General features: G+C 46.1%; 9 protein-coding genes across 13 annotated transcripts in view; 4 read left to right on the top strand and 5 right to left on the bottom strand.

The window, feature by feature from the left end:
- Nucleotides 1-130: 130 nt before the first annotated feature.
- LOC132796564 (probable ATP-dependent RNA helicase DDX56) lies at nucleotides 131-3,425 on the bottom strand. The gene is made up of 4 exons (XM_060807782.1): nucleotides 3,266-3,425; nucleotides 2,384-3,138; nucleotides 1,600-2,178; nucleotides 131-1,534 (listed from the first exon to the last, which is right to left on the bottom strand). Exons 1-4 carry the CDS (start codon nucleotides 3,329-3,331, stop codon nucleotides 1,099-1,101), a joined length of 1,836 nt encoding a protein of 611 aa, XP_060663765.1. The 5' UTR covers nucleotides 3,332-3,425; the 3' UTR covers nucleotides 131-1,098.
- Nucleotides 3,426-3,507: 82 nt separating this feature from the next.
- Nucleotides 3,508-4,769, top strand: LOC132796568 (uncharacterized). Its single transcript, XM_060807787.1, has 2 exons — nucleotides 3,508-3,632; nucleotides 3,690-4,769. Exons 1-2 carry the CDS (start codon nucleotides 3,606-3,608, stop codon nucleotides 4,632-4,634), a joined length of 972 nt encoding a protein of 323 aa, XP_060663770.1. The 5' UTR covers nucleotides 3,508-3,605; the 3' UTR covers nucleotides 4,635-4,769.
- A 93-nt stretch (nucleotides 4,770-4,862) lies between these two features.
- Nucleotides 4,863-6,545, top strand: LOC132796567 (uncharacterized). Its single transcript, XM_060807786.1, has 3 exons — nucleotides 4,863-5,106; nucleotides 5,168-5,270; nucleotides 5,328-6,545. Exons 1-3 carry the CDS (start codon nucleotides 4,961-4,963, stop codon nucleotides 6,243-6,245), a joined length of 1,167 nt encoding a protein of 388 aa, XP_060663769.1. The 5' UTR covers nucleotides 4,863-4,960; the 3' UTR covers nucleotides 6,246-6,545.
- Nucleotides 6,546-7,768: 1,223 nt separating this feature from the next.
- LOC132796570 (uncharacterized) lies at nucleotides 7,769-8,710 on the bottom strand. The gene is given in 3 exon segments (XM_060807790.1): nucleotides 7,769-7,998; nucleotides 8,000-8,550; nucleotides 8,613-8,710. Coding segments are annotated over 2 exon segments (735 nt in total). The 5' UTR covers nucleotides 8,528-8,550; nucleotides 8,613-8,710; the 3' UTR covers nucleotides 7,769-7,791.
- A 202-nt stretch (nucleotides 8,711-8,912) lies between these two features.
- LOC132796561 (uncharacterized) lies at nucleotides 8,913-12,044 on the bottom strand. 2 transcript variants are annotated; one of them, XM_060807779.1, is made up of 3 exons: nucleotides 11,288-11,451; nucleotides 10,135-10,995; nucleotides 8,913-10,071 (listed from the first exon to the last, which is right to left on the bottom strand). In XM_060807779.1, exons 1-3 carry the CDS (start codon nucleotides 11,361-11,363, stop codon nucleotides 9,083-9,085), a joined length of 1,926 nt encoding a protein of 641 aa, XP_060663762.1. In that variant the 5' UTR covers nucleotides 11,364-11,451; the 3' UTR covers nucleotides 8,913-9,082. The 2 variants fall into 2 exon arrangements, with proteins under 2 accessions (XP_060663762.1, XP_060663763.1); XM_060807780.1 differs by lacking the exon at nucleotides 11,288-11,451 and adding an exon at nucleotides 12,028-12,044 and having other exon boundaries at nucleotides 8,915-10,071.
- A 490-nt stretch (nucleotides 12,045-12,534) lies between these two features.
- Nucleotides 12,535-13,370, top strand: LOC132796572 (sulfiredoxin). The gene is made up of 3 exons (XM_060807791.1): nucleotides 12,535-12,691; nucleotides 12,859-13,004; nucleotides 13,078-13,370. The coding sequence occupies exons 1-3, from the start codon at nucleotides 12,553-12,555 to the stop codon at nucleotides 13,288-13,290; spliced, it is 498 nt and encodes a 165-aa protein (XP_060663774.1). The 5' UTR covers nucleotides 12,535-12,552; the 3' UTR covers nucleotides 13,291-13,370.
- Nucleotides 13,371-13,644: 274 nt separating this feature from the next.
- Nucleotides 13,645-15,846, bottom strand: LOC132796563 (actin-related protein 8). Its single transcript, XM_060807781.1, has 2 exons — nucleotides 15,730-15,846; nucleotides 13,645-15,675 (listed from the first exon to the last, which is right to left on the bottom strand). The coding sequence occupies exons 1-2, from the start codon at nucleotides 15,732-15,734 to the stop codon at nucleotides 13,770-13,772; spliced, it is 1,911 nt and encodes a 636-aa protein (XP_060663764.1). The 5' UTR covers nucleotides 15,735-15,846; the 3' UTR covers nucleotides 13,645-13,769.
- A 278-nt stretch (nucleotides 15,847-16,124) lies between these two features.
- Nucleotides 16,125-17,720, top strand: LOC132796566 (cytoplasmic 60S subunit biogenesis factor ZNF622). Its single transcript, XM_060807785.1, has 3 exons — nucleotides 16,125-16,745; nucleotides 16,818-17,180; nucleotides 17,264-17,720. The coding sequence occupies exons 1-3, from the start codon at nucleotides 16,254-16,256 to the stop codon at nucleotides 17,612-17,614; spliced, it is 1,206 nt and encodes a 401-aa protein (XP_060663768.1). The 5' UTR covers nucleotides 16,125-16,253; the 3' UTR covers nucleotides 17,615-17,720.
- Nucleotides 17,721-17,759: 39 nt separating this feature from the next.
- Nucleotides 17,760-19,635, bottom strand: part of LOC132796557 (serine/threonine-protein kinase minibrain) — a 29,352-nt gene continuing 27,476 nt past the window's right edge. For all 4 annotated transcript variants that reach the window (XM_060807765.1, XM_060807764.1, XM_060807766.1 and 1 more), the window contains one exon: nucleotides 17,760-19,631. In XM_060807765.1, coding sequence (XP_060663748.1) covers nucleotides 18,712-19,631 — 920 coding nt within the window. In that variant the 3' untranslated portion in view covers nucleotides 17,760-18,711. The remainder of the gene's footprint in view (nucleotides 19,632-19,635) is intronic.

Raw genomic sequence — 19,635 nt, 5'->3', positions numbered from 1 at the left:
ATACAACACTAAACACAAAAACAAAACAACAACTATACATTGCATATGTCATAAACGTAACGATATTAAATCAATGCGAATCAATTGTATGAATGTTAACTATTTCAATGACAATAATAAAATGTTTAAAAAAAAAAATAGAAAAACTCAATTGCAATTTTCTTCACTGCGGAATACAGCTGGCACGAGTTGGAAAGAGAGGCATACACGAAATAAAAAGTGAGGAGAGAGAGAAATAGAGGGAAGGTGAGTGAGATAAATATATTTACAGTCGAATTGCTGTTTTTATACCCTCTCTTACACATAGGGTAGAAGGGTATTAAACTTTATCGCTATATAAATACCCCAAGTATAACATTTGGTATATTTTTTTTTAGTATTTTGCAGTATATTAATTTGGTATATTTTTAAATTAGTATTGCACTGTTTACTGTTTATTTAGAATGAGTAACGGGTATCACACAGTCGAGCATACTCGCCTACTTACTACAGGTCTTAGAAGCTTTGACTAACTAGTATTTATATTTGCACACTATGGTATATTTTGAATGTGGTACTATGTATATCAATATACCAAATATATGCTTTGGCATATTTTTAGTATTTTTGATTATTTTGGTACTCCATAATATATTTTGAATGTAGTAGTATATTAATTTGGTATATTTTTAGTATTTTTGAGGTATATTCGGGTACTCTATGGTATGATTTGAATCTAGTTTTATGTCAATATACCAAATATAAATGTTGGTATATTTTCAGTATTTTTGCGGTATACTAATTTGGTTATTTTTAAATTAATATCGCATTATTTTAATTTTATTCACAATGGGTATCTCACAGTCAAGCACACTCAACTGTAGCTTTTTTAATTGTTTTAAATGTCAGACATGCAAAAATAGAGAGAGAGAGAGAGAGAGAGATAGAATGCATCGCATCGAGTTGTCAACGTTACGTTTTATTTGAAAAGTAGTAAACGACGCCGCTGAATAGGAGTCGACAGCTCTCACAGCTCACTTACAGACTACGCATAATAATCTTAACTAGGATCAACATCAAGGCAGATAAAGAGCTTTTCCATGTTGCATGTTCACTTGCTCACTTGGTCTTCTTCTTGCGCTGTGTGAAATTGCGTCGCTTGCCGTAGTCGACTTCGCTGACCATCAAGGGATCGTTGCTCTGGCGTTGAAACGCCGCTTTGCCGGCTGACATGCGAGGTTGTTTGGCAGACGAACCGGCTCCAGTTGGTCGTGGATTGACCGCCACACGCTTCAGGGCCTTGGGGAGGATGTAATCGGGCACATGGCTGAGATGCGACTGCTGTTTGATGGTGCGCGTCGGTTTGTCGTGTCGCAGCGCCTGCAGATCACGTTTGTTCTCCTCGAAGAAGCCCTTGAGCTTCTCGCTGTTCAAGATCTCCGTTTTGATCTCCTTTAGCCGAGTGTCGTGGACAGCGACGCGTGTGGCAGCACGCCAACAATCCTGGGCACGATACCTGAAAGCCTCCACCTCTTCCAGCTTGAACTGATAAAGTCTGCAAATGGGAAGATGTTATTAAAATAAGTGAGAGAGAGAGAGAGCGATTCAATGGCTCATTACTTGATCATGTCGTTGCTGTCCACCTTCTTAGGTCTCTCCACATAGTTGCGACGCAATTGCTCCACCAGCTTGGTGTCCGCCTTCGACAACGTCGTCTCCTCCGCATTGGGATTGGCAATCGGTTTACTTTTGGCCGGCGCATCATCCCACTTGGGCAACGTTTCGCGGGCGAAGCAACGGCGCAGCTTCTGTTCGACAGCCTCGTTGAGGGGCAGCTCCTTGACGCTCACAAAGGACAGCACGGAGCCCTTGTTGTTGCCACGCGCTGTGCGTCCGGCACGATGAATGTACGAGGTAACATCGCAGGGAAAATCAAAGTTGATCACATTGTTGACACCCTGGAAATCGATGCCACGCGATGCGCTCGACTCGATGTCGCCCTTCTTCGACTTGGACTTTGCGTTCGCCTTGCGCTTATTGCTGCCGCCTGGCTTCTCCAACATGTGCTCGTCGGAGGCAATGATGATGTCGTAACTGCCGCGATTAAATTGACTGATCGTGTGAATGCGAATGTTTGCCGGCAGCTCCGAGTTCAACACGCAGACGCGTATGCCAAACTGTTCCAGAAACAGGCGAACCCTAAACAAACCAACAAAAAAAGAAGCAGTGTTAATAGACAGTTGAGTATATGGATTGGAGATACACCAGCAGATAAAGATCAGCGAGAAGATTAGATTAGGTCACGCATGCGCCAAACTGTTGCCAGGCTGCGCACTCCCATTTTGAAGAGAATTGTTGTCATCATTTGCTATTGCCATCTATCTATCATCCATTTCACACTTACTTGTAGCAGCGATCCACGTTGTTCACAAAGATGATGCTTTTGCCTTGGATGAGTGTGAGCTTTAGCAGTGCCACCAAAATCGCTGGCTTGTCGTTCTCCTCGGCGAGAATGCGCTGATGCGTGAGCTGCTCGAGCGACACCAAGTCGGGCTCCTCCAGCTTCAGGGTGATGGCATCGTGCAGACACAAACCCTTCATGCGCACCACATCATCCGAAATGGTCGCCGAAACAAGCACCGCCTGATAGATGGCCGGCAGATGTTTAATGAGGCGCTTAAAGTCTTGCTCGTAGCCAAAGGCAAAGATCAGATCCGCCTCGTCAACCACCAGCGTCTCAATGTGCCTCAAGTCCACCACATTCTTGCCCGCCTCTGCATGTGCTAATATTTTCGCTGGCGTCGAGATGACAATATCGGGACGTTCAGCGAGCGCGTGCCGTTGGGTGGCCACATCGTTAGTGCTGCCCGCAATGTCTGCCACACGCACCACCTTGCCACACGACTCGGCCAGCTGTTCGATCACCTGACGCGACTGTCGGCACAACTCTTTGGTGGGCGCCAGAACCAAAGCACTAACGCACTGCTCACTCGCATTCAGCTTCGAGTTGAGGATCTTCTGTATTAGCGGCAGAGCATATGCCGCCGTCTTGCCCGAACCTGTGCGTGCCCTGACCACCACATCCTTGCCCTCCAGCAGCAGCGGAATCGCCGTCGACTGTATAAGCGTGGGCTGCGACCAGCCAAGTGCAGCTATTGCCTGTCCAATTAATTGATCATTTTATATTGTATTTACGTGTTTAATTATTATACATAAATAATATAAGAATGGAGTGCTAGCTACTAAGGCCATCTACTCGAAGCAATAGTCACTTCACTCCACTCACCTTGAGAATGCGCTGGTCCAGCTCCAGTTCATGGAACTGCAGCGTTTTCTGTTGTGTGCTGCTCATGGCGGCGAAACGCAATTACAATTACAAAAAAAGCGTGTGTACAAAATAAAAATACGTGCGAGCGCAGCACGCGCAATTGAAGGAAGAAGAAGCAGCAGCAACAGCAGAAGATGGCCACATCAGTGTGGCCATAATACAATAATAATACTGCAAATGATTTATCGATACTCTTTATCGATCTGACCGTTTTGCAACACTGTCTCCCCACGTGCAGACGTCGCAGCTGCTTGTACTTTTGTTTTTCTTCGAAAGTGCGCTGCATTTGTTGTTTATAATGCCCGAATTCAACGACAGCAAAGATGTGAGTATTTTATACACAAATTAGAGCAACAAGCTAAAACTCCCACCTGGCTTGCAGTTTAACGTTTCACTAGTGAAAGGCGAGACGACGAAGGGCAGCAACGATGCAAAGAGCGCGCACAAATTGAACAAGGCGTGTAAAAAGAAATACCTGGAAGAGATCGAGCACACGGAAGTGCATAGCAGCGAATTCGACAGCGAATGCGCCGCCGAACTCGGAGAGTTCGATCTGGCCCTACATGATGCTTGGGTGCTGCAGTGCCCCAAGGGAATGGACCTCGCCTCGTTGGCCGGCAAACGCATTAAGATGCCCGGACGTCGATTCGTTGGCGATCTGCAGGTTCGCGCCACTCCATATGCGGAACCGTTGCAGCAGTCAGTTGGTTTCGTGAATGCCAGGGGCAAGTACTCATTGCGTCGTGTACCTTTGGCCGGTCACATGATTGTAAGCAAGCGTCTGAATCAGGAGAAACCCGACGCAGATGCTGATGGTGACGATGAAAGCAGCGCATTCCCCAAGCCTAGCAGGCCACAAAAGTTCAAGCTGCCGGTGCGTCATCCGTTCTTTGGCCGCGACTATCAGGAACGCATCGAAGTGAACAAGAAAACATCGAAGCAACTGCGCCATGCCGAGAAAAAGAGCTCCGAGGCGACGGTACGACTTCGAAATACTTCGAATTTCTATAAGGTACGCAGCAAGTTGCTGGCCACCACACAGACACTGGAGGAGAAGGAGCACGATGTGCGACAGTCTGTGCTCACTGGTGTCTTGCCCAAGTTTATGGCCGAAACTGTTCCGCCGAGCTATGTGGATCTGACAACCGGTGACGATGACGAGCCAGAGGAGCCCAAAAAGAAGCGCAAAAGCAAAGCCAATGGTTTGGTCGATAATGATGTTCAAGCTCCCGAATCGTCCTCTAAGAAGAAGAAGCGCCAGGCGGAGGCCAATGAGGAGGAGACAGTGGTGAAGCCTAAAAAAGCCAAGAAGCTGAAATCATCATGATTGACACCTTAGACTATTTAAACTATTTTAGAGTTTTTGTTCTAGATGTATATAAACACAGAATATACAATTACGTATGGATTATTTTAATCAGTTGTGTTATAAGTTGATTAAAATATATGAATATCAAAGGAATTCAAATGTTGGCGCCATCTTGCGTGCAATCTGCGAATTTTTGTGGTGGCTAAACGATAAGTCGATATTAAAACAAAATCGATATCTCGCGAGTTCTATCGATCATTTTCCACCTCTAACCAAGAAGCAATAGACCGACCATAAACAAAAAAAATAATAGCACTTTAAGTAGAGAGAAATACATTAAAATAATGCAAACCGAACACTGGGGCGTCTTGCTCAATGATGACGACAGTGGTGCCTTACCGGCCGACAAGTATGTGGCCACCGGTGCGAAAAAGCCCAAGCTGGACGAGATACGACAACGCGGAGAACAATTCCCGGTGACAGATTTGCAGTAAGTATTGCGAGCGGCTTCTTTCAATAATATATTTACAAATAACAAAATGTTTGTGCAGCCACACAGTGGAGCTAAAGAGCTCGGTGGTGACGCAAACCATCGAGGTGATGAAACAAACCGAAATGCTGCAGTCCCTCATTGACACCTATTCGACGAAGAACGTAAGTCTCGAATTAGCAACAATAAACTGTATATTTTATTAAGTTAACCGTTTACAGGGCAGCTCCAACTATCTGCTGAATCCCTGCCAAATGATACCGGAAGTGGATTTTCCGCCAGAGAATGCAGCCGACCTGGTAAGCGAGCAAAAGTTTCAGAAACCCATCTGGTTTATACCCACAGTGGATACGGCATATTCACGCGGCGATCCTCAATCGTATCCCGAGCTGTCGAGCAACACTTGCCGACACACGCTGCGCAAAGTGATGTGCGGTCTGTTGCGACTCGCTGGCTTCACCGACTCCTCGGAGACGGCGGTGGTGCTGCTTACAGATGCGGCCGAGGATTTTATGCGCAGCTTTGTGGAAGAGTATCGTGGCTTCTATGACATTGAGCCGAAGCTGCAGAAGTCAACAATGCTGCGACTGCAGCCACTGGAGCAGGCGTACTTCAGCATGACTGGCACATCGCTGACCCAGGTGCACAACTATTATAAGCACAAAGTGATAACGCGCAATCGCACTGAGATTGCCGAGTTCAACAGCGTGCTGCAAGAGTACGACAAGCTGATGAAGGAGAGCCAAAGCAGTATGCAGAAACAGCAGCAGCATCAACAGCAGCAGCAGCAGCACAATCATCACGAATTCAATGGCCATGACTTTCTCAACATACTCGAAATGCAGCCGGGCAACGGAAACAGCGGCGGCGGCGGAGGCGTCGTCGAAGATGGCAACAACAGCACCACGGGCAGCAACAGCATGGGCAACATTATGGGCGAGATGCTGCAGGAGTTGGGCGGGAGCACCAATTCCAGCATCTCGCTGAGTAACGTGAGCAGCAGCCAGCAGCAGATGATTAGCAGTAATGCCTTGTACGGCCTTCTCGAAGGTCAACTAACCAATAACAACACCAATTCAACCTCAGCATCGAATGTGCCTGCCTCCAGTTCTGGCTATCAGGCTAATTTCGATACATAATCTTACAAAATTGTAGTAATTAACGTAGTTAGTAACAAGCCACAAACCACATGAGAACAGCCGCTGCTTTCCTCCTTCATCCCTGTTGGTGGGCGCTTGTAATCGATAATTCCCAAGCAGAGGCAAAACTATTGTGAAGATTGTGAAGAATACAGTAGAATCCGGTTATAACGACGTCGCTTATAGCGTCCGTCCGGTTTTTGTGACGAGAACTCGATGGGTCCCCATACAAATTAAATTGATTAAAAAACCAAGTAAGAAAGCTACAGTCGAGTGTGCTCGACTGTGAGATACCCGCTACCCATTTTGAATAAAGGCAATACATTTTGCGGTATTATTCTCAAAACATACCAATTATACTACAAAAATACTAAAAATATATTTTGAGGTTTTATTATTAAAATATACTAAAATACTTAAAAAAAATATACCAAATGCTATATTTGGTATATCGATATAGTACCGCATTCAAAATATACCATAGGCGACACAATATACCAGATTGTCGGCCAAAGCAAATTAGACCCCTAGTAAGTAGGCGTTTTTGCCCATACAAAAGTATTTCTTTAATAACTTAAATTTTGATCTGATCGTAACCAAATTTTCAGGAATCATAAGTACTATAGTTATTATTGTATATACCAAAACTCACAATTTTAGCTTTACAAGCTATGGGTAGCGGGTATAATAATTAGTTTTATTTTAAAATCCTATGGCAACTATAAAATAAACAACATTTTATTTTTCTCCTTTCTCTCCACACCAACCAAGGCACGGATCCGGTGCCAACAATCCCAACAACTTCAAACTGTATCAGGCATGCTCCGGTTTTCACTTTCCGTTTAAATTTAGGGACCAAATCGTACGTTTTCGTTTAACTTTTTGGTCAACGATTTGTGAAAGTGCAAACCGGAGCATGAATGTATAATTAAATTTAGCATTTAATACTAGATTTAATATAATAAATAAATAAAGCATGTTAACAGCCATCAGGCTAATTTCGAAACCTAATCATCAATAATTAATCATAAATTAGTTATAGCTTGTTAACAAATAACACAATAAAACAATCCTAAAGACTTCTAAAACAATATGCCAACGTCTTTTCATTTCAATCCTACTTCATTTCACTCAATTGCAATTCCACTCAAAGCACTCGAAATTTAAATTTACCGCCACGCTCAAAGAAATTGTCAGATGCCGTTTTTATACCTACTACACATTTCTGTTCGCCTAGTGCTCGAGCTCAAAATTGAGGCTCGCGGCGACCACAAAAGTCGAAATTGCCAGCTGAAGCACCAGGCGAACAGAAAAAGCAGCAGGCATCAAAGCTAACTTTCAGTGTGCATCTTTTAGGCGCAAATTAGAAGCAATTGCTTCATGGTTTTTTATATGCGTTAAGGGCTTTCAGCGCGCGGCCTGAAAGTATGCAATGGTTTTTAGTTGCAGGCTAAAAGTATGCAATTTTTTGCAAATCATGCCAGCTGATGGTGATGCTTGGGCAATTGTAAACATGACAATTAGACATTTAAAAACAAATATGTGTTTAATTTTCTTTGATTTTATCTTTCTTTTTGCGTTTTTTGCATATCTTGGACTCATCCCATTGATTCTTGAGACGCAAAGTAGTGAATTCATTGGTTGGTTCTATTGCTTGCAGCTTGCGTCCTTCGGTATCACAGGATTTGTACTCGAAAAGTTTATTCTTCTTCGGCTTACGCTGCTCCCAATGTTGCATATCTTCCCCCTCTAAGTATTGTATCCCCGCTGACAACAACCCCAGCCAGAGCAGTGTTTGTTATAGGTGCATCATCCTCCAAGCGACGTCGCTTAATCTTTGGCTTTTTTGTCGGCAGCTTTTCTTCCGGCGTTTCCAATTGAATAAAACAATCGGCACCCGAAAGAAGTAACACATTACTGCTGGGGCTTGTTGTGGTCTTTTCCTCCAGTGGCGCAGGCTTCGGAGCAACGAATTTGATTTGCTTCTCGATAATAGCTCCGAGTTTCTTCCAAATGTGTGTCTGCATGTGCTCTGTGATTTGTAAATCGGCGTCACCCGAGCTCTTGTGTTCGTCCAGATATCTCTCGCTCTTAGGCAGCTCTTGCAGTGCGGCGCCAACAGTTGCAACACCTGCAACAGTCGAAGAAGACACGTGCTTCGTTGTTGTCGTCAGATCTGTGGCCGGCTTTTGGAACATTTTGTTGTTGAGCAACGTGTGGTCGGCGGCCTCCATGAATTGACGCATTTGTGCCATATCTTCTTCGTCGGAGTCAGAATCCATAGCTGCGATTTTATTTTATAATGCTAAACCGCAAACCAACAATATTATTCATTCAGTCGCAATCAGAAAATTTAATTTTTCTTGCCAAATTCCTGACGTCTGGCACAAAAACAAATCAGAAACTAAGCTATGTTAAGGCGAGTGTGACCAGAGGTAGTATTTTCAAAATATACCCTCCAAGGCGTATAAGCATTTGTGGTATCTTTCAGTATTTTTGACCCTACGCATATTTAGTGCTGCCAGATCTACCAAGCAGTCGACAGCTTGCGATGATGGGCAGCACTAGATGTGGCGGCAGATTCAAACCGAGAGCGATAAATTACATGACATGTTATATTTAATAAAAACAAAAAACATTTACGTAACAGAACTATTTTTTAAAATATACCCTCGAAGGTGAATAAGTTTTTCTTTCAGAATTTTTAGTGCTGCCAGATCTACTAAGCAGTCGACAGCTTGCGATGATGGGCAGCACTAGACGTGGCGGCAGATTCAAACCGAGAGCGATAAATTTGCTTGACATGTTATAACTAATATTTAATCAAAAAAAAGTATTTATGTTACAGAACTACAAAGGCCGCAATTGCTAACGGGGCACATTTTCATCTCGATATCTTCGCCCACACGCACCACGGCAGCCATGCCATTCTCGGAGTGCGGCGAAATGTGGCAGTGGAACATCCAATAGCCGGGACTGTTTGAATTGAACTGAATGATGGTGTAGCCAAAGGCGGGCACCTGCACAGAATCCTTCAACGGAGCACCTCGGCCACGCCTAGCCAGCGGCGTTTGCTTGTCAATCTCCTCGATCTGGCCAATGCGCTGCTCCCCAAGGACGCCCATGCCGACGACACGAAACGTGTAGCCATGCAAATGGATGGGATGCGGTGTATTCGATTTGCTCGAGATGACAAACTCCACATTCTTGTTCGCCGGCACATGAATGACATTCGAGCACTTGCAGTGACGACTCTTACAATTGAATCCCAGCGACGCTTGCTGTGAACTGTTGCAGAACATTTGGCCAATGCCCAGATTGCGAGTCTGCAGAAACGAAACCTTGGGCATACTAAACGTAATGTCGTCCATCTGGAAACGAAAACCCTCGCCGCGCAGCTCCCACGCATTCATGCTGGTGTAATACGTAACCGCAGGCGTCAACGCCGGCTCAATGTGTCGCGCATTGAGGCTGACCAGCGGGATGCTCTGATCACTGTTCGCGTCGTCGCCCAGCTCATTCAACATGATGCCAGGTGGATCGTAGGCATAGCTAAGCGTGTGCGTATCCAAGGCACGTGTGTCGGCATCCTGATAGTGCAGCACAGCCTCCTGATGCAGTTGATTGCGGGCACAGAAGCTGTAGCCCTTGATGCGTATCCAATAGTTGGCCACATCCTGATTGGCGTGGAGGACAAAATCGAATCGCTCGGCGCCATGGAACATGATCTTCTGCACCTCAACGGGCTCAATGTCGTTGCCATCGCTGGCAATCACAACCAGATCGTGATTGTCAATGCTCATGCTGATGGGACAATTTGAGACACCTGCAAAGAGAGAGCAACACGTTAATGTGATGTGTTAGCACTTTTGTCGATTAGCATACTCACCATTGAAGATGACACGGAAGCGATAGCGTCCGCCTCGTATAACGCCAAAGGTGGCATACAACGTCGGCTTCGCTTTGGTGTCCTTCTTCATGTTGCGGCCACGCCCATTGATCAGTATATTCTCCGCCACGCTCTCATCAAAGTTGTGCACCCAATCCTGTATCATAATCACATGCTCCGACCTATCAAAGTCATACAGATGCGCATGCGGATTCAGTTTCACTGGCTGTCGCACAATCAACGGACCCGCGAGGCCAAAGGCACGCTGATGTTCGGTGTGACTGTGCCACCAATTGGTGCCCGCATGATCCACCTCAAAGCGATAGCGAAACGCCTGGCCAGGCTCAATCGGATACTGCGTCACATGCGGCACTCCGTCCATGTGCGGAGTCGATCTCTGGTGCATGCCATGCCAGTGAATCGTCGTCGTTTCGTGCATGCTGTTGATGATGTCCGCCACAATCGTGTCGCCGTAGCACACCTCAATCGATTGGCCCGGCAGTTGTCCGTTTACCACCATGATGGGCGACTCAAGGCCATCGGCATACTTGCAATCATCGTTGGTTCGCGGCTCCAGTTCGGCCAGCTTGAAGGCATCGATGTACTCGCGACCATTGAGCTTGAAACGATATTTCGACTGCAGATAGCGTTTGCAGGTGTCGGTCATCGTGTCGTCGTAGTGCACAACCATGTAGTAGTAACAGGTCATGGGCTGCTGTTCGGCACAGTCACGTTTGCAGGGATGCTGCAGGTCCTTGTCGGCGTAGCGCCATTGCGAGGACTCGCTACTGCTGCTCGTGAGCTGGGGATACAGCTGGCTGATGCTCTCATATTTGCTTACAATTCGCTTCCCATCCGCGTCTGCAAATAGAAACAGAAAAGAGTTAGAGTAGAGTAGAAGTGTCAAGGCTGCAGGTGACAAGTGGACAGCCCTCAGGCGACAAGTGGGCAGCCCTCAGGCGACAAGTGAACAGCCCTCAGGCGTCAAGTGGGCAGCCTTTAGGTGATAAGTGGTCAGCCGTCAGGCGACAATCGGACAGGTCGCAAGCGAGAAGTGGTCAGCCCTCAGGCGACAAGTAGGCAGCCCTAAAACGACAAGTGGGCAGCCCTCAGGCGACTAGTGGACAGGTCGCATGCAACAAATAGACAGCACCTTGAATACCATCGATCTGTACAATAATCAGGCTGCTAATTAACAATACAATCGATTTGACTAAACTAATATGCATAGTTTCTTTTCTTTTTGCTTCTAAATTTTTGCTTCTTGGAGGCAATTCCTTTGCTTGAAGAATGCCAAAATCAAACTGTTGATGAGTTTCCGCTGTCGGTTACCTTTTTGTCTGTCAAAACGTGCATCGCGATTGGAAATTCGAGAAAATTGGCTAGAATTCGCTTGTGTTCCTTGTCGAACACGTCGTAATGGTTAATTGAAGATTGTTTGCAATCTTGTTGCCCAGATAAAGCAGATACAGATACACTGACGATAGAATAAACAAAATTCTAATTTCCAAACGCAAACGCAAACGCTTCTTTCTTGTCTGTTGTTGACTGTGCTGATTCACACAAAATTCTCAATCGAAGGGGAATAACTGCACAACTTCAACTTCAACATCTATTTAACATTTCCTTGGCCCATTTTTCTTAAGTTGACCTTCAAAATTTGAATAACTGCACAACTTCAATTTCTATTCAACGTTTCCTTGGCCCATTTTTCTTAAGTTGACCTTGGCGCGCTTTCAAATTTCGAATTTGAATTGGACCAGTGTTGCACAACGCAACACACACAAAATGGCAGTGCTGCAAGGGATGAAGATGTTGATGCTGCTGTTGATCTTGCAGCGAATGAACTTAACAATAAATAATTTTTGCACACTTTGCTCCCACTTCACGAACCATTAATTTTTGTTTATACTGCAAGTATTATCTTGTGATAAGAGCAGCAGCAATAACAACATTAACAACAACAACTGCTTCGCAGGGTGTCGCGCCAAGCTAATCAAAATGCTCAAAGTGCCTCGCACTCTGTGTGTGTGTGTGTCAGGTAGTTAGATTACATGTATGTGTGTGGAAACCAAGCCTAAGAAAAGAACATAGTACTGAATTAGAATTTCGTTTTCATTTACTTTTATCTTGTTTTGTTTTTTTTTTTTTGCTCGCCTGCACTAGGCGGGGCCCTGGGGTCCAACAAGATTGTTGATTATGCAAAAAGCAAAAACAAAATAACAAAAGTACTACATATCAACGCATACATATAAAAAGCAAAAGAAAACAAACAAGTAGCGCGTACAGTGCAACAAAACATTGTACACACACACACACACATGTGTAGATGCAAATAAATACATAGCGGTAAAATACAAGCTACACATAAAAACAAGTTTGAACGCGTCGTCGACTTTGGCAGCTCTTTGGCCTGTCATGAGCTTCATTAGGCATTTCATATTGCAGTCGAGCAGACGCAGCTCAGCAGCAGCAGCTCCTTGTATTGTTCTCCTCCAACGCCAACGCCACCCACAATTAACCACAACAATAAAGCGGGGAGCAACAACAAACAAGAGTAAGAAGGGTGGCAACGCCACACAGCAACAACAGTTACAATTTACCTACATAAATGCGTGCCAATGGAATTTCCCAACATTGGTTTATTTCACAACAACAACAACTACAACTTACTAATTACTATTATTGCTACTATTTCGATTTGCACACTCACCATGATGGCAGGAGAAGAGACACAAACTGGGATGGAGACCTCAGTACACTCCGCTGGCATTGCCGAGGTTCACAATGTGCCCATGGAGGTGATCAAGCGACCAATTCCCTCGGTTCTCGATGAGCTGAAAGTGCAATCACTTATGGACACCATCAAGGTGCGTTTCACTTTTTTCCCCACTCTCTCTCTCTCTCACACTCCAATTAATTGCCTTCTATTAATTTGTGCAGGCGGAGACGGGAGAGGAGGATGTGCCACCGGTTGATATCTTGTGGATAACGGGCAGCAACGGCGGCAACTATTATTTCAGCTTCGGAGGCTGCCATCGCTTTGAGGCCTACAAACGCTTGAACAGGCCAACCATAAAAGCGAAACTAGTCCGCTCCACTTTGGGCGATCTTTATCATTACATGGGCTCTAGTGCACCCACTTATTTGGCTTAAGAATCTGTTTTTTTTGTGTGTCTTCGTTTTTGCAATTGTTATCACTTTTTTATAAATACAAATTTACATACTAACATGTATGTATGTGCGTTGTTTTCACTTTATCTCTTCGATAGAGATGGAGGAACACCGATGTTTTTATATCGATAAAGTTCTACCATGAGCTTTGCTTACGCTATCGATTGCTCAAGCCAGATCAGTAATCGATACGCAAATAGATGGCGCCAGTGGGCTTGTTTTCAAAGCTGCGCTTTTCTTATCGATTGCTCAATCTGCAATAATTATCGAATTGGCGCTTGTTTTGAATGAGCTAAATTTAGAGTCAGCTATAATCTTATCTCAGGTACAGATTATAATGGAAAGTGATTGGGAGTTTACTAAGATAAAGTATGTATGCAATGTATAATATTCACATATTCATCATTTGCTACGCATATTCGATAGAGATACATACAAAAATGCTTAATTAGCTGGCAGTTTCACCACAAGAACGGCGATCGCTCTCGCAGAATACGCAGTCCATATCGCTGCCATTCGCGCTGCGAGATCCACAATTCCCGTGCACTCTCCAGCACGGACATTATGGCCGCCCCCTTCCACGCCACCATGCCCACATCCATGCCCTTGGTGAAGACATTCACCTCGACGCCCGGCGGCACTTGTTGGCTGATCCGCTGCTCCAGCCAGGCGGCAAGGCCACGCAGCTTGGCGCTGCTGCCGACGAGAAGAATGGCGCCAAACATTTTGCGACGCGTCTCGTAGCTGAGGCAACGGCCAATAGCACGGATCACTGCCTGATCCAAGGGCACCACTTGTCCACCCACATTGTAGAACCAAGAGTTGCTCGACTTGGATTGCAATTGTTGGTGATGCTGCTGCTGCTGATGATGCTGTTGTTGCTGCTGCGAGTTGCTGTTGCTGCTGACCGTGGTGTCATCCTGATCAACGACAATCAGCATATCATCATCGTCGGCCGTAATGATGTTTGGCAGCTGCTGTGGTCCGCTCTTCACAGCAGGCAGCAGACTAAGATCCCCAGTTCGGACGCCATTGCGACGTCCGGTTTCCTTGAGATACTCGCCATCAAAGCAATCCTCGCAATCGTATTGCTCCTGTGCCGATTGTTGTGTGTGCACCGCTCTCGTCTTGCCAGTGATGTTGAGCAGCTCGGTGTGGAAGAGCGACAGCGGTGCCATGATCACCTCATCGCCCAGCTGCAGAGTGTAGCGTAGCCATTTGCCCGCCTCGTTGCGCAGCGTAAACTGCTGCTCCTGGGCACCACAAACATTCGCATGCAGATGACAGAAACGTTGCTTCAACTCATCCAGCAGATGGGCATCCGCATAGCTTGTTTCGACGCTGCACTCGCGATAGGGGAATCCGCATTTGCGCAACAGGATCAAGAGCACCTGATCGATGTCGCCGCCACCATAATTGAGACGCACACGTGCATCCAGCTGAGAGATGCCATCTTCGATGCAGGCAATCGATGTCTTTTGGGCACCAATGTCCACCACACAACCGTAGCCAAGGCCGGCACCATACGTGGATGCCACGCTGTCCTGGACGAGGAAGCAACGCTGGAATCCCATCCGTTGCAGCAGCAGCGTCATTTGTTCCCGCAGATGGCGTCGCACATACACATCGTTAACCACAAGGACAGCGCTGTGTGTGGTCAGGTCACGTCTCGCAATGCCCAGACACTGTTCGAGGGCATGCGTCCAAATGCGCTCCACATGCGACAGCGTCGCCTGCAAAGATCCTCCCCGTCCGGCGTGAACATTTAACTCGCCTCGCTGTATGGGAAAGTGAATGTCATAGTTGCGTGCCTCGGCAGCAGTTAGCCGGAGTATCTGCTCATCGTACAACACATTGGCATCTTCGTTGTTAGCGGTGTCGGTGTCTTCGTCAGCTTCAGATGGCGTCACTTGCTCCGCGACGCTGCTGCGATTAAAGTGCGCCAATTGCTGCGGCGGCGTTGCCACTCGCAATCGATTCTGTTCATCGACAATGCAATGTTGCAGCATCCTGGAGACGGCCAGACGTTGCTCCTCGAACTCTGTTTGTAGTTTGCCGCCAGCATTCGTTGCGTTGTCCAGCGGCGGCAGCAATGGATCATGATGCGGCTGCAGTGCAGCATCGTTGTTGTCGTTGTTGTGGCATCTGTAGGCAACGGCATGAAGTAGTGTCAGCGGATTGAGGTCAGCTGCTCGTCCTATGCGCAAATACTGCGATCCCGGATGTATTACGATTATTTTGAGTGCCTCAAGCGGCTGTTGTTGTTGTTGCTGCTGATGCTGTTGTTGGTGCTGTTGTTGTTGTTGTTGATTCGGCGTCTGGCTGTGGGAGACGCGTCCACTACTCGTGCTGCTCGCACGGGAACGCCTGCGTGATGATACATTTAACATAATGCTATTGCAACTATTTATACGTACTCACTGCATTGCCTCATGTAAGAAAACGTCAGCACAGTCTTTTATTCATTACAAATAAATTGCTGTTTGAACTATTCTTGAGTTGTGGTGTGACCGTAGCTTCCAAGAAAAATGCTGTTCTAGTGTTGCCATCGCAAAGCTACCAGCCTTGCACAGTGAACACTTTGCTAGATGCAAGCAGCCGATGGCTTATAAATTTAATTAATTTAATTAAATTATTTATTTTAATTTAATGTAATAAATATCAATAAAAGTATAACCCTAAACAGAAATAATTCAATTAAAAATGTTATTTCGAATTTAAAAAAAAAACTAGGCAACTATCAAAAATACCAACATACCTGGCAGTATATCCGCGCACGTAATTTAGTGCATTTCGAAGTTGCCAAAATACGAAACACCCTGTGCACGAGGAACGTGGGGCACTCATTGTTGTTTTTCAGTTAATCATAAACTCGTTGTGAAATTCCAAAACACTTTGCGTATAGAAATAAAAATACACTACATTACCAAAACCAGAGCATAGAAATGTCGAATTTTACGTGCATCAATTGCGATGCTCGCTTCGCCAATGCCGAAATACAGCGGGAACACTACAAAACCGATTGGCACCGTTACAACCTAAAGAGGCGCGTGGCGCAGTTGCCACCAGTGGCAGCCGAGGAGTTCCAGCAGCGTGTGCTGACCGCCCGCAGTGCGACAGAGACGGCAATCGAAGAGCAACAGATGAGCATCTATTGCACCGCCTGTCGCAAGCAATTTGGCAACCAAAAGGCACACGACAATCACCTCAATAGCAAAAAGCATAAGGATGCTCTTGCACGCTTCGTTGAAACTGAGCCGCAATCATCGTCGCCAGCTTTGTGCGTTAAGAGCCGCGTTGAGCCACGCCCACATCCTGCACTGGCGGCGGCTGCAGCTGGCAAAGGTCGCTTTGCATTCGCGGAGCGCGCAATGCAAATCGATGAGGATGCTGATGACGATGACGATGCCGACTTTGAGGATATCGAAGAGGAAGAGGTAAGCTTTTTACACCGTGACAATTTACTGATTGGCATGACACTCGCTCACATTGTTATTGCTCTTGCGCAGGTCGATTCAGATGAATGGGATAAGATTGCCGAAAATCCGCTAAGCGAACGCGATTGCTTGTTTTGTTCAGAGCAAAGCAAGGATTTGGTGGCGAACCTCAAGCATATGTCGGTGGCACATTCATTCTTCATTCCCGATGCCGAGTACTGCACAGATATGGAGGGTTTGATCTACTATCTGGGCGAAAAGGTGGCCAACTATTTCATCTGCTTGTGGTGCAATGATCGCGGCAAAACCTTCTATTCCCTAGACGCTGTGCGGAAGCACATGCTGGACAAGGGTCACTGTCAGATGTTGCACGAAGGTGTCGCTCTTGCCGAGTACGCCGAGTACTATGACTACAGCAGCAGTTATCCCGATAACGTAAGTAGTAGTAGTAAGCCTTGCCAATCGATAACAAAATGAAATGCAACTACTAATGCCATCTCACTCTCTTGCATGCGCAGAAAGAAGGCATGGATATCGATGAAGAGGTTGTGCCCGAGCTGCTAGATGGCGACGAATATCAACTGGTGCTGCCCTCTGGCGCCGTAATCGGGCATCGTTCACTGCTCCGCTACTACAAACAGCGTCTGCATCCCGAGCGCGCTGTCGTGCTCAAGAAATCGGATCGTAAGCTGCATCGTGTGCTGAGCGAATATCGTGCACTCGGCTGGACGCAGACGCAGCAGCAGGCGGCGGCGCGGAAGGCGAAGGACATTCATCTGATGAAGCGAGTGCAGTCCAAATGGCAAATGCAGCTGGGCACCAAGGCCAATAAGCTGCAGAAACATTATCGTGCTCAGGTGCTCATTTAAGTCATTCGAGCATGGCGACAACAATAAAAAAAATAATACTGATTTCTCGTGTTTTTTTTTTCTCGCTTAAATTAAGCAAAATTTGTTTTCATTTTACAACTACTACGCGTTCTTCAAATAAAATTACATAATTTAAATTAAAAATTAAATAAAATTTACTTTTGATTTAGTAGTAAGTAAAAGTAGATCGTTAATATTACACTTACAGCATAACTTTACGTTCATTAAAACTAGGTAAAAATAAAAAAAAAAAAAACTTGAGCGCGATGCACGTCGTGTGTGGCTGTGAGTGCGAGCGAGACGGCTGCATTATGAGTGTGACTTAAATAAACCGATGCTTATGCGTGTGTGTGTGTATGAGTGACTGTGTAAATTTTTGCTAGCTAGATCTGTACGTGTGTGTGTGTAATGCGTGTTTGTGTGGGTGTGTATGGATGTGCAATAAATAGCAGTGTTTGCTGACGAGCATGATACAATTATACAAGGTAGTCTCGTCGGAAAAAGCTGTCCGTCTTTAAACATAACAATGAGTGCGAGTGAAAGAGTCTCAGCACAGCAGTGTGAGCGAGACGACAATGAAATGCGCATTAACCCTTAGACGATGATATTAATATTTACATATTTTGAAGCTGATATCAATGTCTCCTTGACATATTTTTAAAATGTAAATTGTTTATGAACAATATTAATAATATATATGAGAATTCTCTAATTCTCTAAATGTTTTAATTCTATCCGTGTCTACGGCATACATTGCAAAATGTCATTTTGCACAAGGGTTAATTGCAGAAAAAAATTCGTCCGCAGACAACCTCTTGCGTCGAAAAACGAATGCGTACGAAAGACGAAATCTTTTTCCGACGAGACTACCTTCTATAATTGTATCATGGCTGACGAGAACGCAAGAGCTAAACACACGCACACAAAGCTCACATGAATGTATATGTGCGTGTGTGTGTGCGTGTGCTGCTTTCGTTTTGCGATCGACAGTACACCATTAAGAAAACGGAAAATAAAAACAGGGGAAAAAAAATTTGCAATAAAATAAAATAATTAAATTATGCATAGTATATAGTAGAGACGGCAGGCAGGTAACGCTAATGTATAACTACAGGATTTTGTTGAACACATACGCCCACCATGGGCGACGACGATGACGCGTCGCTGCTGGCGCCGGTGACGCCGCTGCCGACTGAAGTGCCGAGACTGCTGCTGCTCGGCGTAGCTGCCGACGCAGGCAGCGATGCTGGCGACGAGGCCGACGCCGAGGTTGGCAGTGGCAGCGGCAGCGGTGCCAGCTGCGGCTGCGGATGATAGAGCAGCGCCGTATAGGAAGCGGGACCCGAGCCAGCCGGAATACCGCCGGCAGCCGAGGCGCTAATCACACTCGAATCGGTCATCATGAGGTGTGACGCCGCTGCCGACATGTTGCCATAGTGATGCATCAGATCGAGCGGCAGCGATGCCGGCGCATAGCTGTGATGCTGCTGCGGCTGCGGCAGCGACTGCGACTGCAACTGTTGATGCTGTTGATGGGCGGCGGGTGGTGGCAGCGATGGCAGCAGCAACGGCGCTGCTCCATTATGCTTGATCGTGCTAAAGTTTTGATGTGCGCCAACGCCAACGCCGACGCCAACGCCAACGCCGCGCATGCGTCCGAATGGCGGCTGGCCATGTCGCAGCGCTGCCGCTGCCATTGCCGCAGCCGAAGCTGGCGGCAGCGGCGGCGGCGGCATTTGCTGAGCATGCGGTGGATCGCAGTCCATGGCATGCGGATAACTGTTGTTCATGTACATATTTCGCCGGCTGTTGTTGTTGTTGTTGCTGCTATGATTTAAGCTATTCAGACTGTTGTTGTTGTTGTTATTGTTATTGTTGTGGTGGATGATGCTTGTTGCTGCTGCTGCTGCTGCTGCAGCCGTCGTCGTTGGCTGCGCCTGCAGACTGAGAGCCGAAAAGTTCATGGCATTCGCCGTCGTTGTGTTGTTGTTGTTGTTTGTGTGATGCAGCAACAGACCTGA

The sequence above is a fragment of the Drosophila nasuta genome, chromosome X, assembly GCF_023558535.2.
Source record: "Drosophila nasuta strain 15112-1781.00 chromosome X, ASM2355853v1, whole genome shotgun sequence".
In the NCBI taxonomy this organism is placed as follows: Eukaryota; Metazoa; Arthropoda; class Insecta; order Diptera; family Drosophilidae; genus Drosophila; species Drosophila nasuta.
This window is presented reverse-complemented; position numbering and strand designations above follow the sequence as displayed.

Bases quoted from the DNA above. Each gene is read 5' to 3' on its own strand.
- LOC132796564 (XM_060807782.1), bottom strand. From the start codon at position 3,331: ATGAGCAGCACACAACAGAAAACGCTGCAGTTCCATGAACTGGAGCTG. The intron at 2,179-2,383 runs GTAAGTGTGAAA...TGGTTTGTTTAG, and splicing joins AACGTGGATCGCTGCTACAA to GGTTCGCCTGTTTCTGGAAC. The intron at 1,535-1,599 runs GTAATGAGCCAT...TCCCATTTGCAG, and splicing joins GACAGCAACGACATGATCAA to ACTTTATCAGTTCAAGCTGG.
- LOC132796568 (XM_060807787.1), top strand. From the start codon at position 3,606: ATGCCCGAATTCAACGACAGCAAAGAT. The intron at 3,633-3,689 runs GTGAGTATTTTA...CCTGGCTTGCAG, and splicing joins AATTCAACGACAGCAAAGAT to TTTAACGTTTCACTAGTGAA.
- LOC132796567 (XM_060807786.1), top strand. From the start codon at position 4,961: ATGCAAACCGAACACTGGGGCGTCTTGCTCAATGATGACGACAGTGGT. The intron at 5,107-5,167 runs GTAAGTATTGCG...ATGTTTGTGCAG, and splicing joins TTCCCGGTGACAGATTTGCA to CCACACAGTGGAGCTAAAGA. The intron at 5,271-5,327 runs GTAAGTCTCGAA...AACCGTTTACAG, and splicing joins ACACCTATTCGACGAAGAAC to GGCAGCTCCAACTATCTGCT.
- LOC132796561 (XM_060807779.1), bottom strand. From the start codon at position 11,363: ATGCATATTAGTTTAGTCAAATCGATTGTATTGTTAATTAGCAGCCTG. The intron at 10,996-11,287 runs GTGCTGTCTATT...TTCTATTTGCAG, and splicing joins ACAGATCGATGGTATTCAAG to ACGCGGATGGGAAGCGAATT. The intron at 10,072-10,134 runs GTGAGTATGCTA...CTCTCTTTGCAG, and splicing joins CTTCCGTGTCATCTTCAATG to GTGTCTCAAATTGTCCCATC.
- LOC132796572 (XM_060807791.1), top strand. From the start codon at position 12,553: ATGAGCTTCATTAGGCATTTCATATTGCAGTCGAGCAGACGCAGCTCA. The intron at 12,692-12,858 runs GTAAGAAGGGTG...CCATGATGGCAG, and splicing joins GGGAGCAACAACAAACAAGA to GAGAAGAGACACAAACTGGG. The intron at 13,005-13,077 runs GTGCGTTTCACT...TAATTTGTGCAG, and splicing joins CACTTATGGACACCATCAAG to GCGGAGACGGGAGAGGAGGA.
- LOC132796566 (XM_060807785.1), top strand. From the start codon at position 16,254: ATGTCGAATTTTACGTGCATCAATTGCGATGCTCGCTTCGCCAATGCC. The intron at 16,746-16,817 runs GTAAGCTTTTTA...GCTCTTGCGCAG, and splicing joins AGGATATCGAAGAGGAAGAG to GTCGATTCAGATGAATGGGA. The intron at 17,181-17,263 runs GTAAGTAGTAGT...TTGCATGCGCAG, and splicing joins GCAGCAGTTATCCCGATAAC to AAAGAAGGCATGGATATCGA.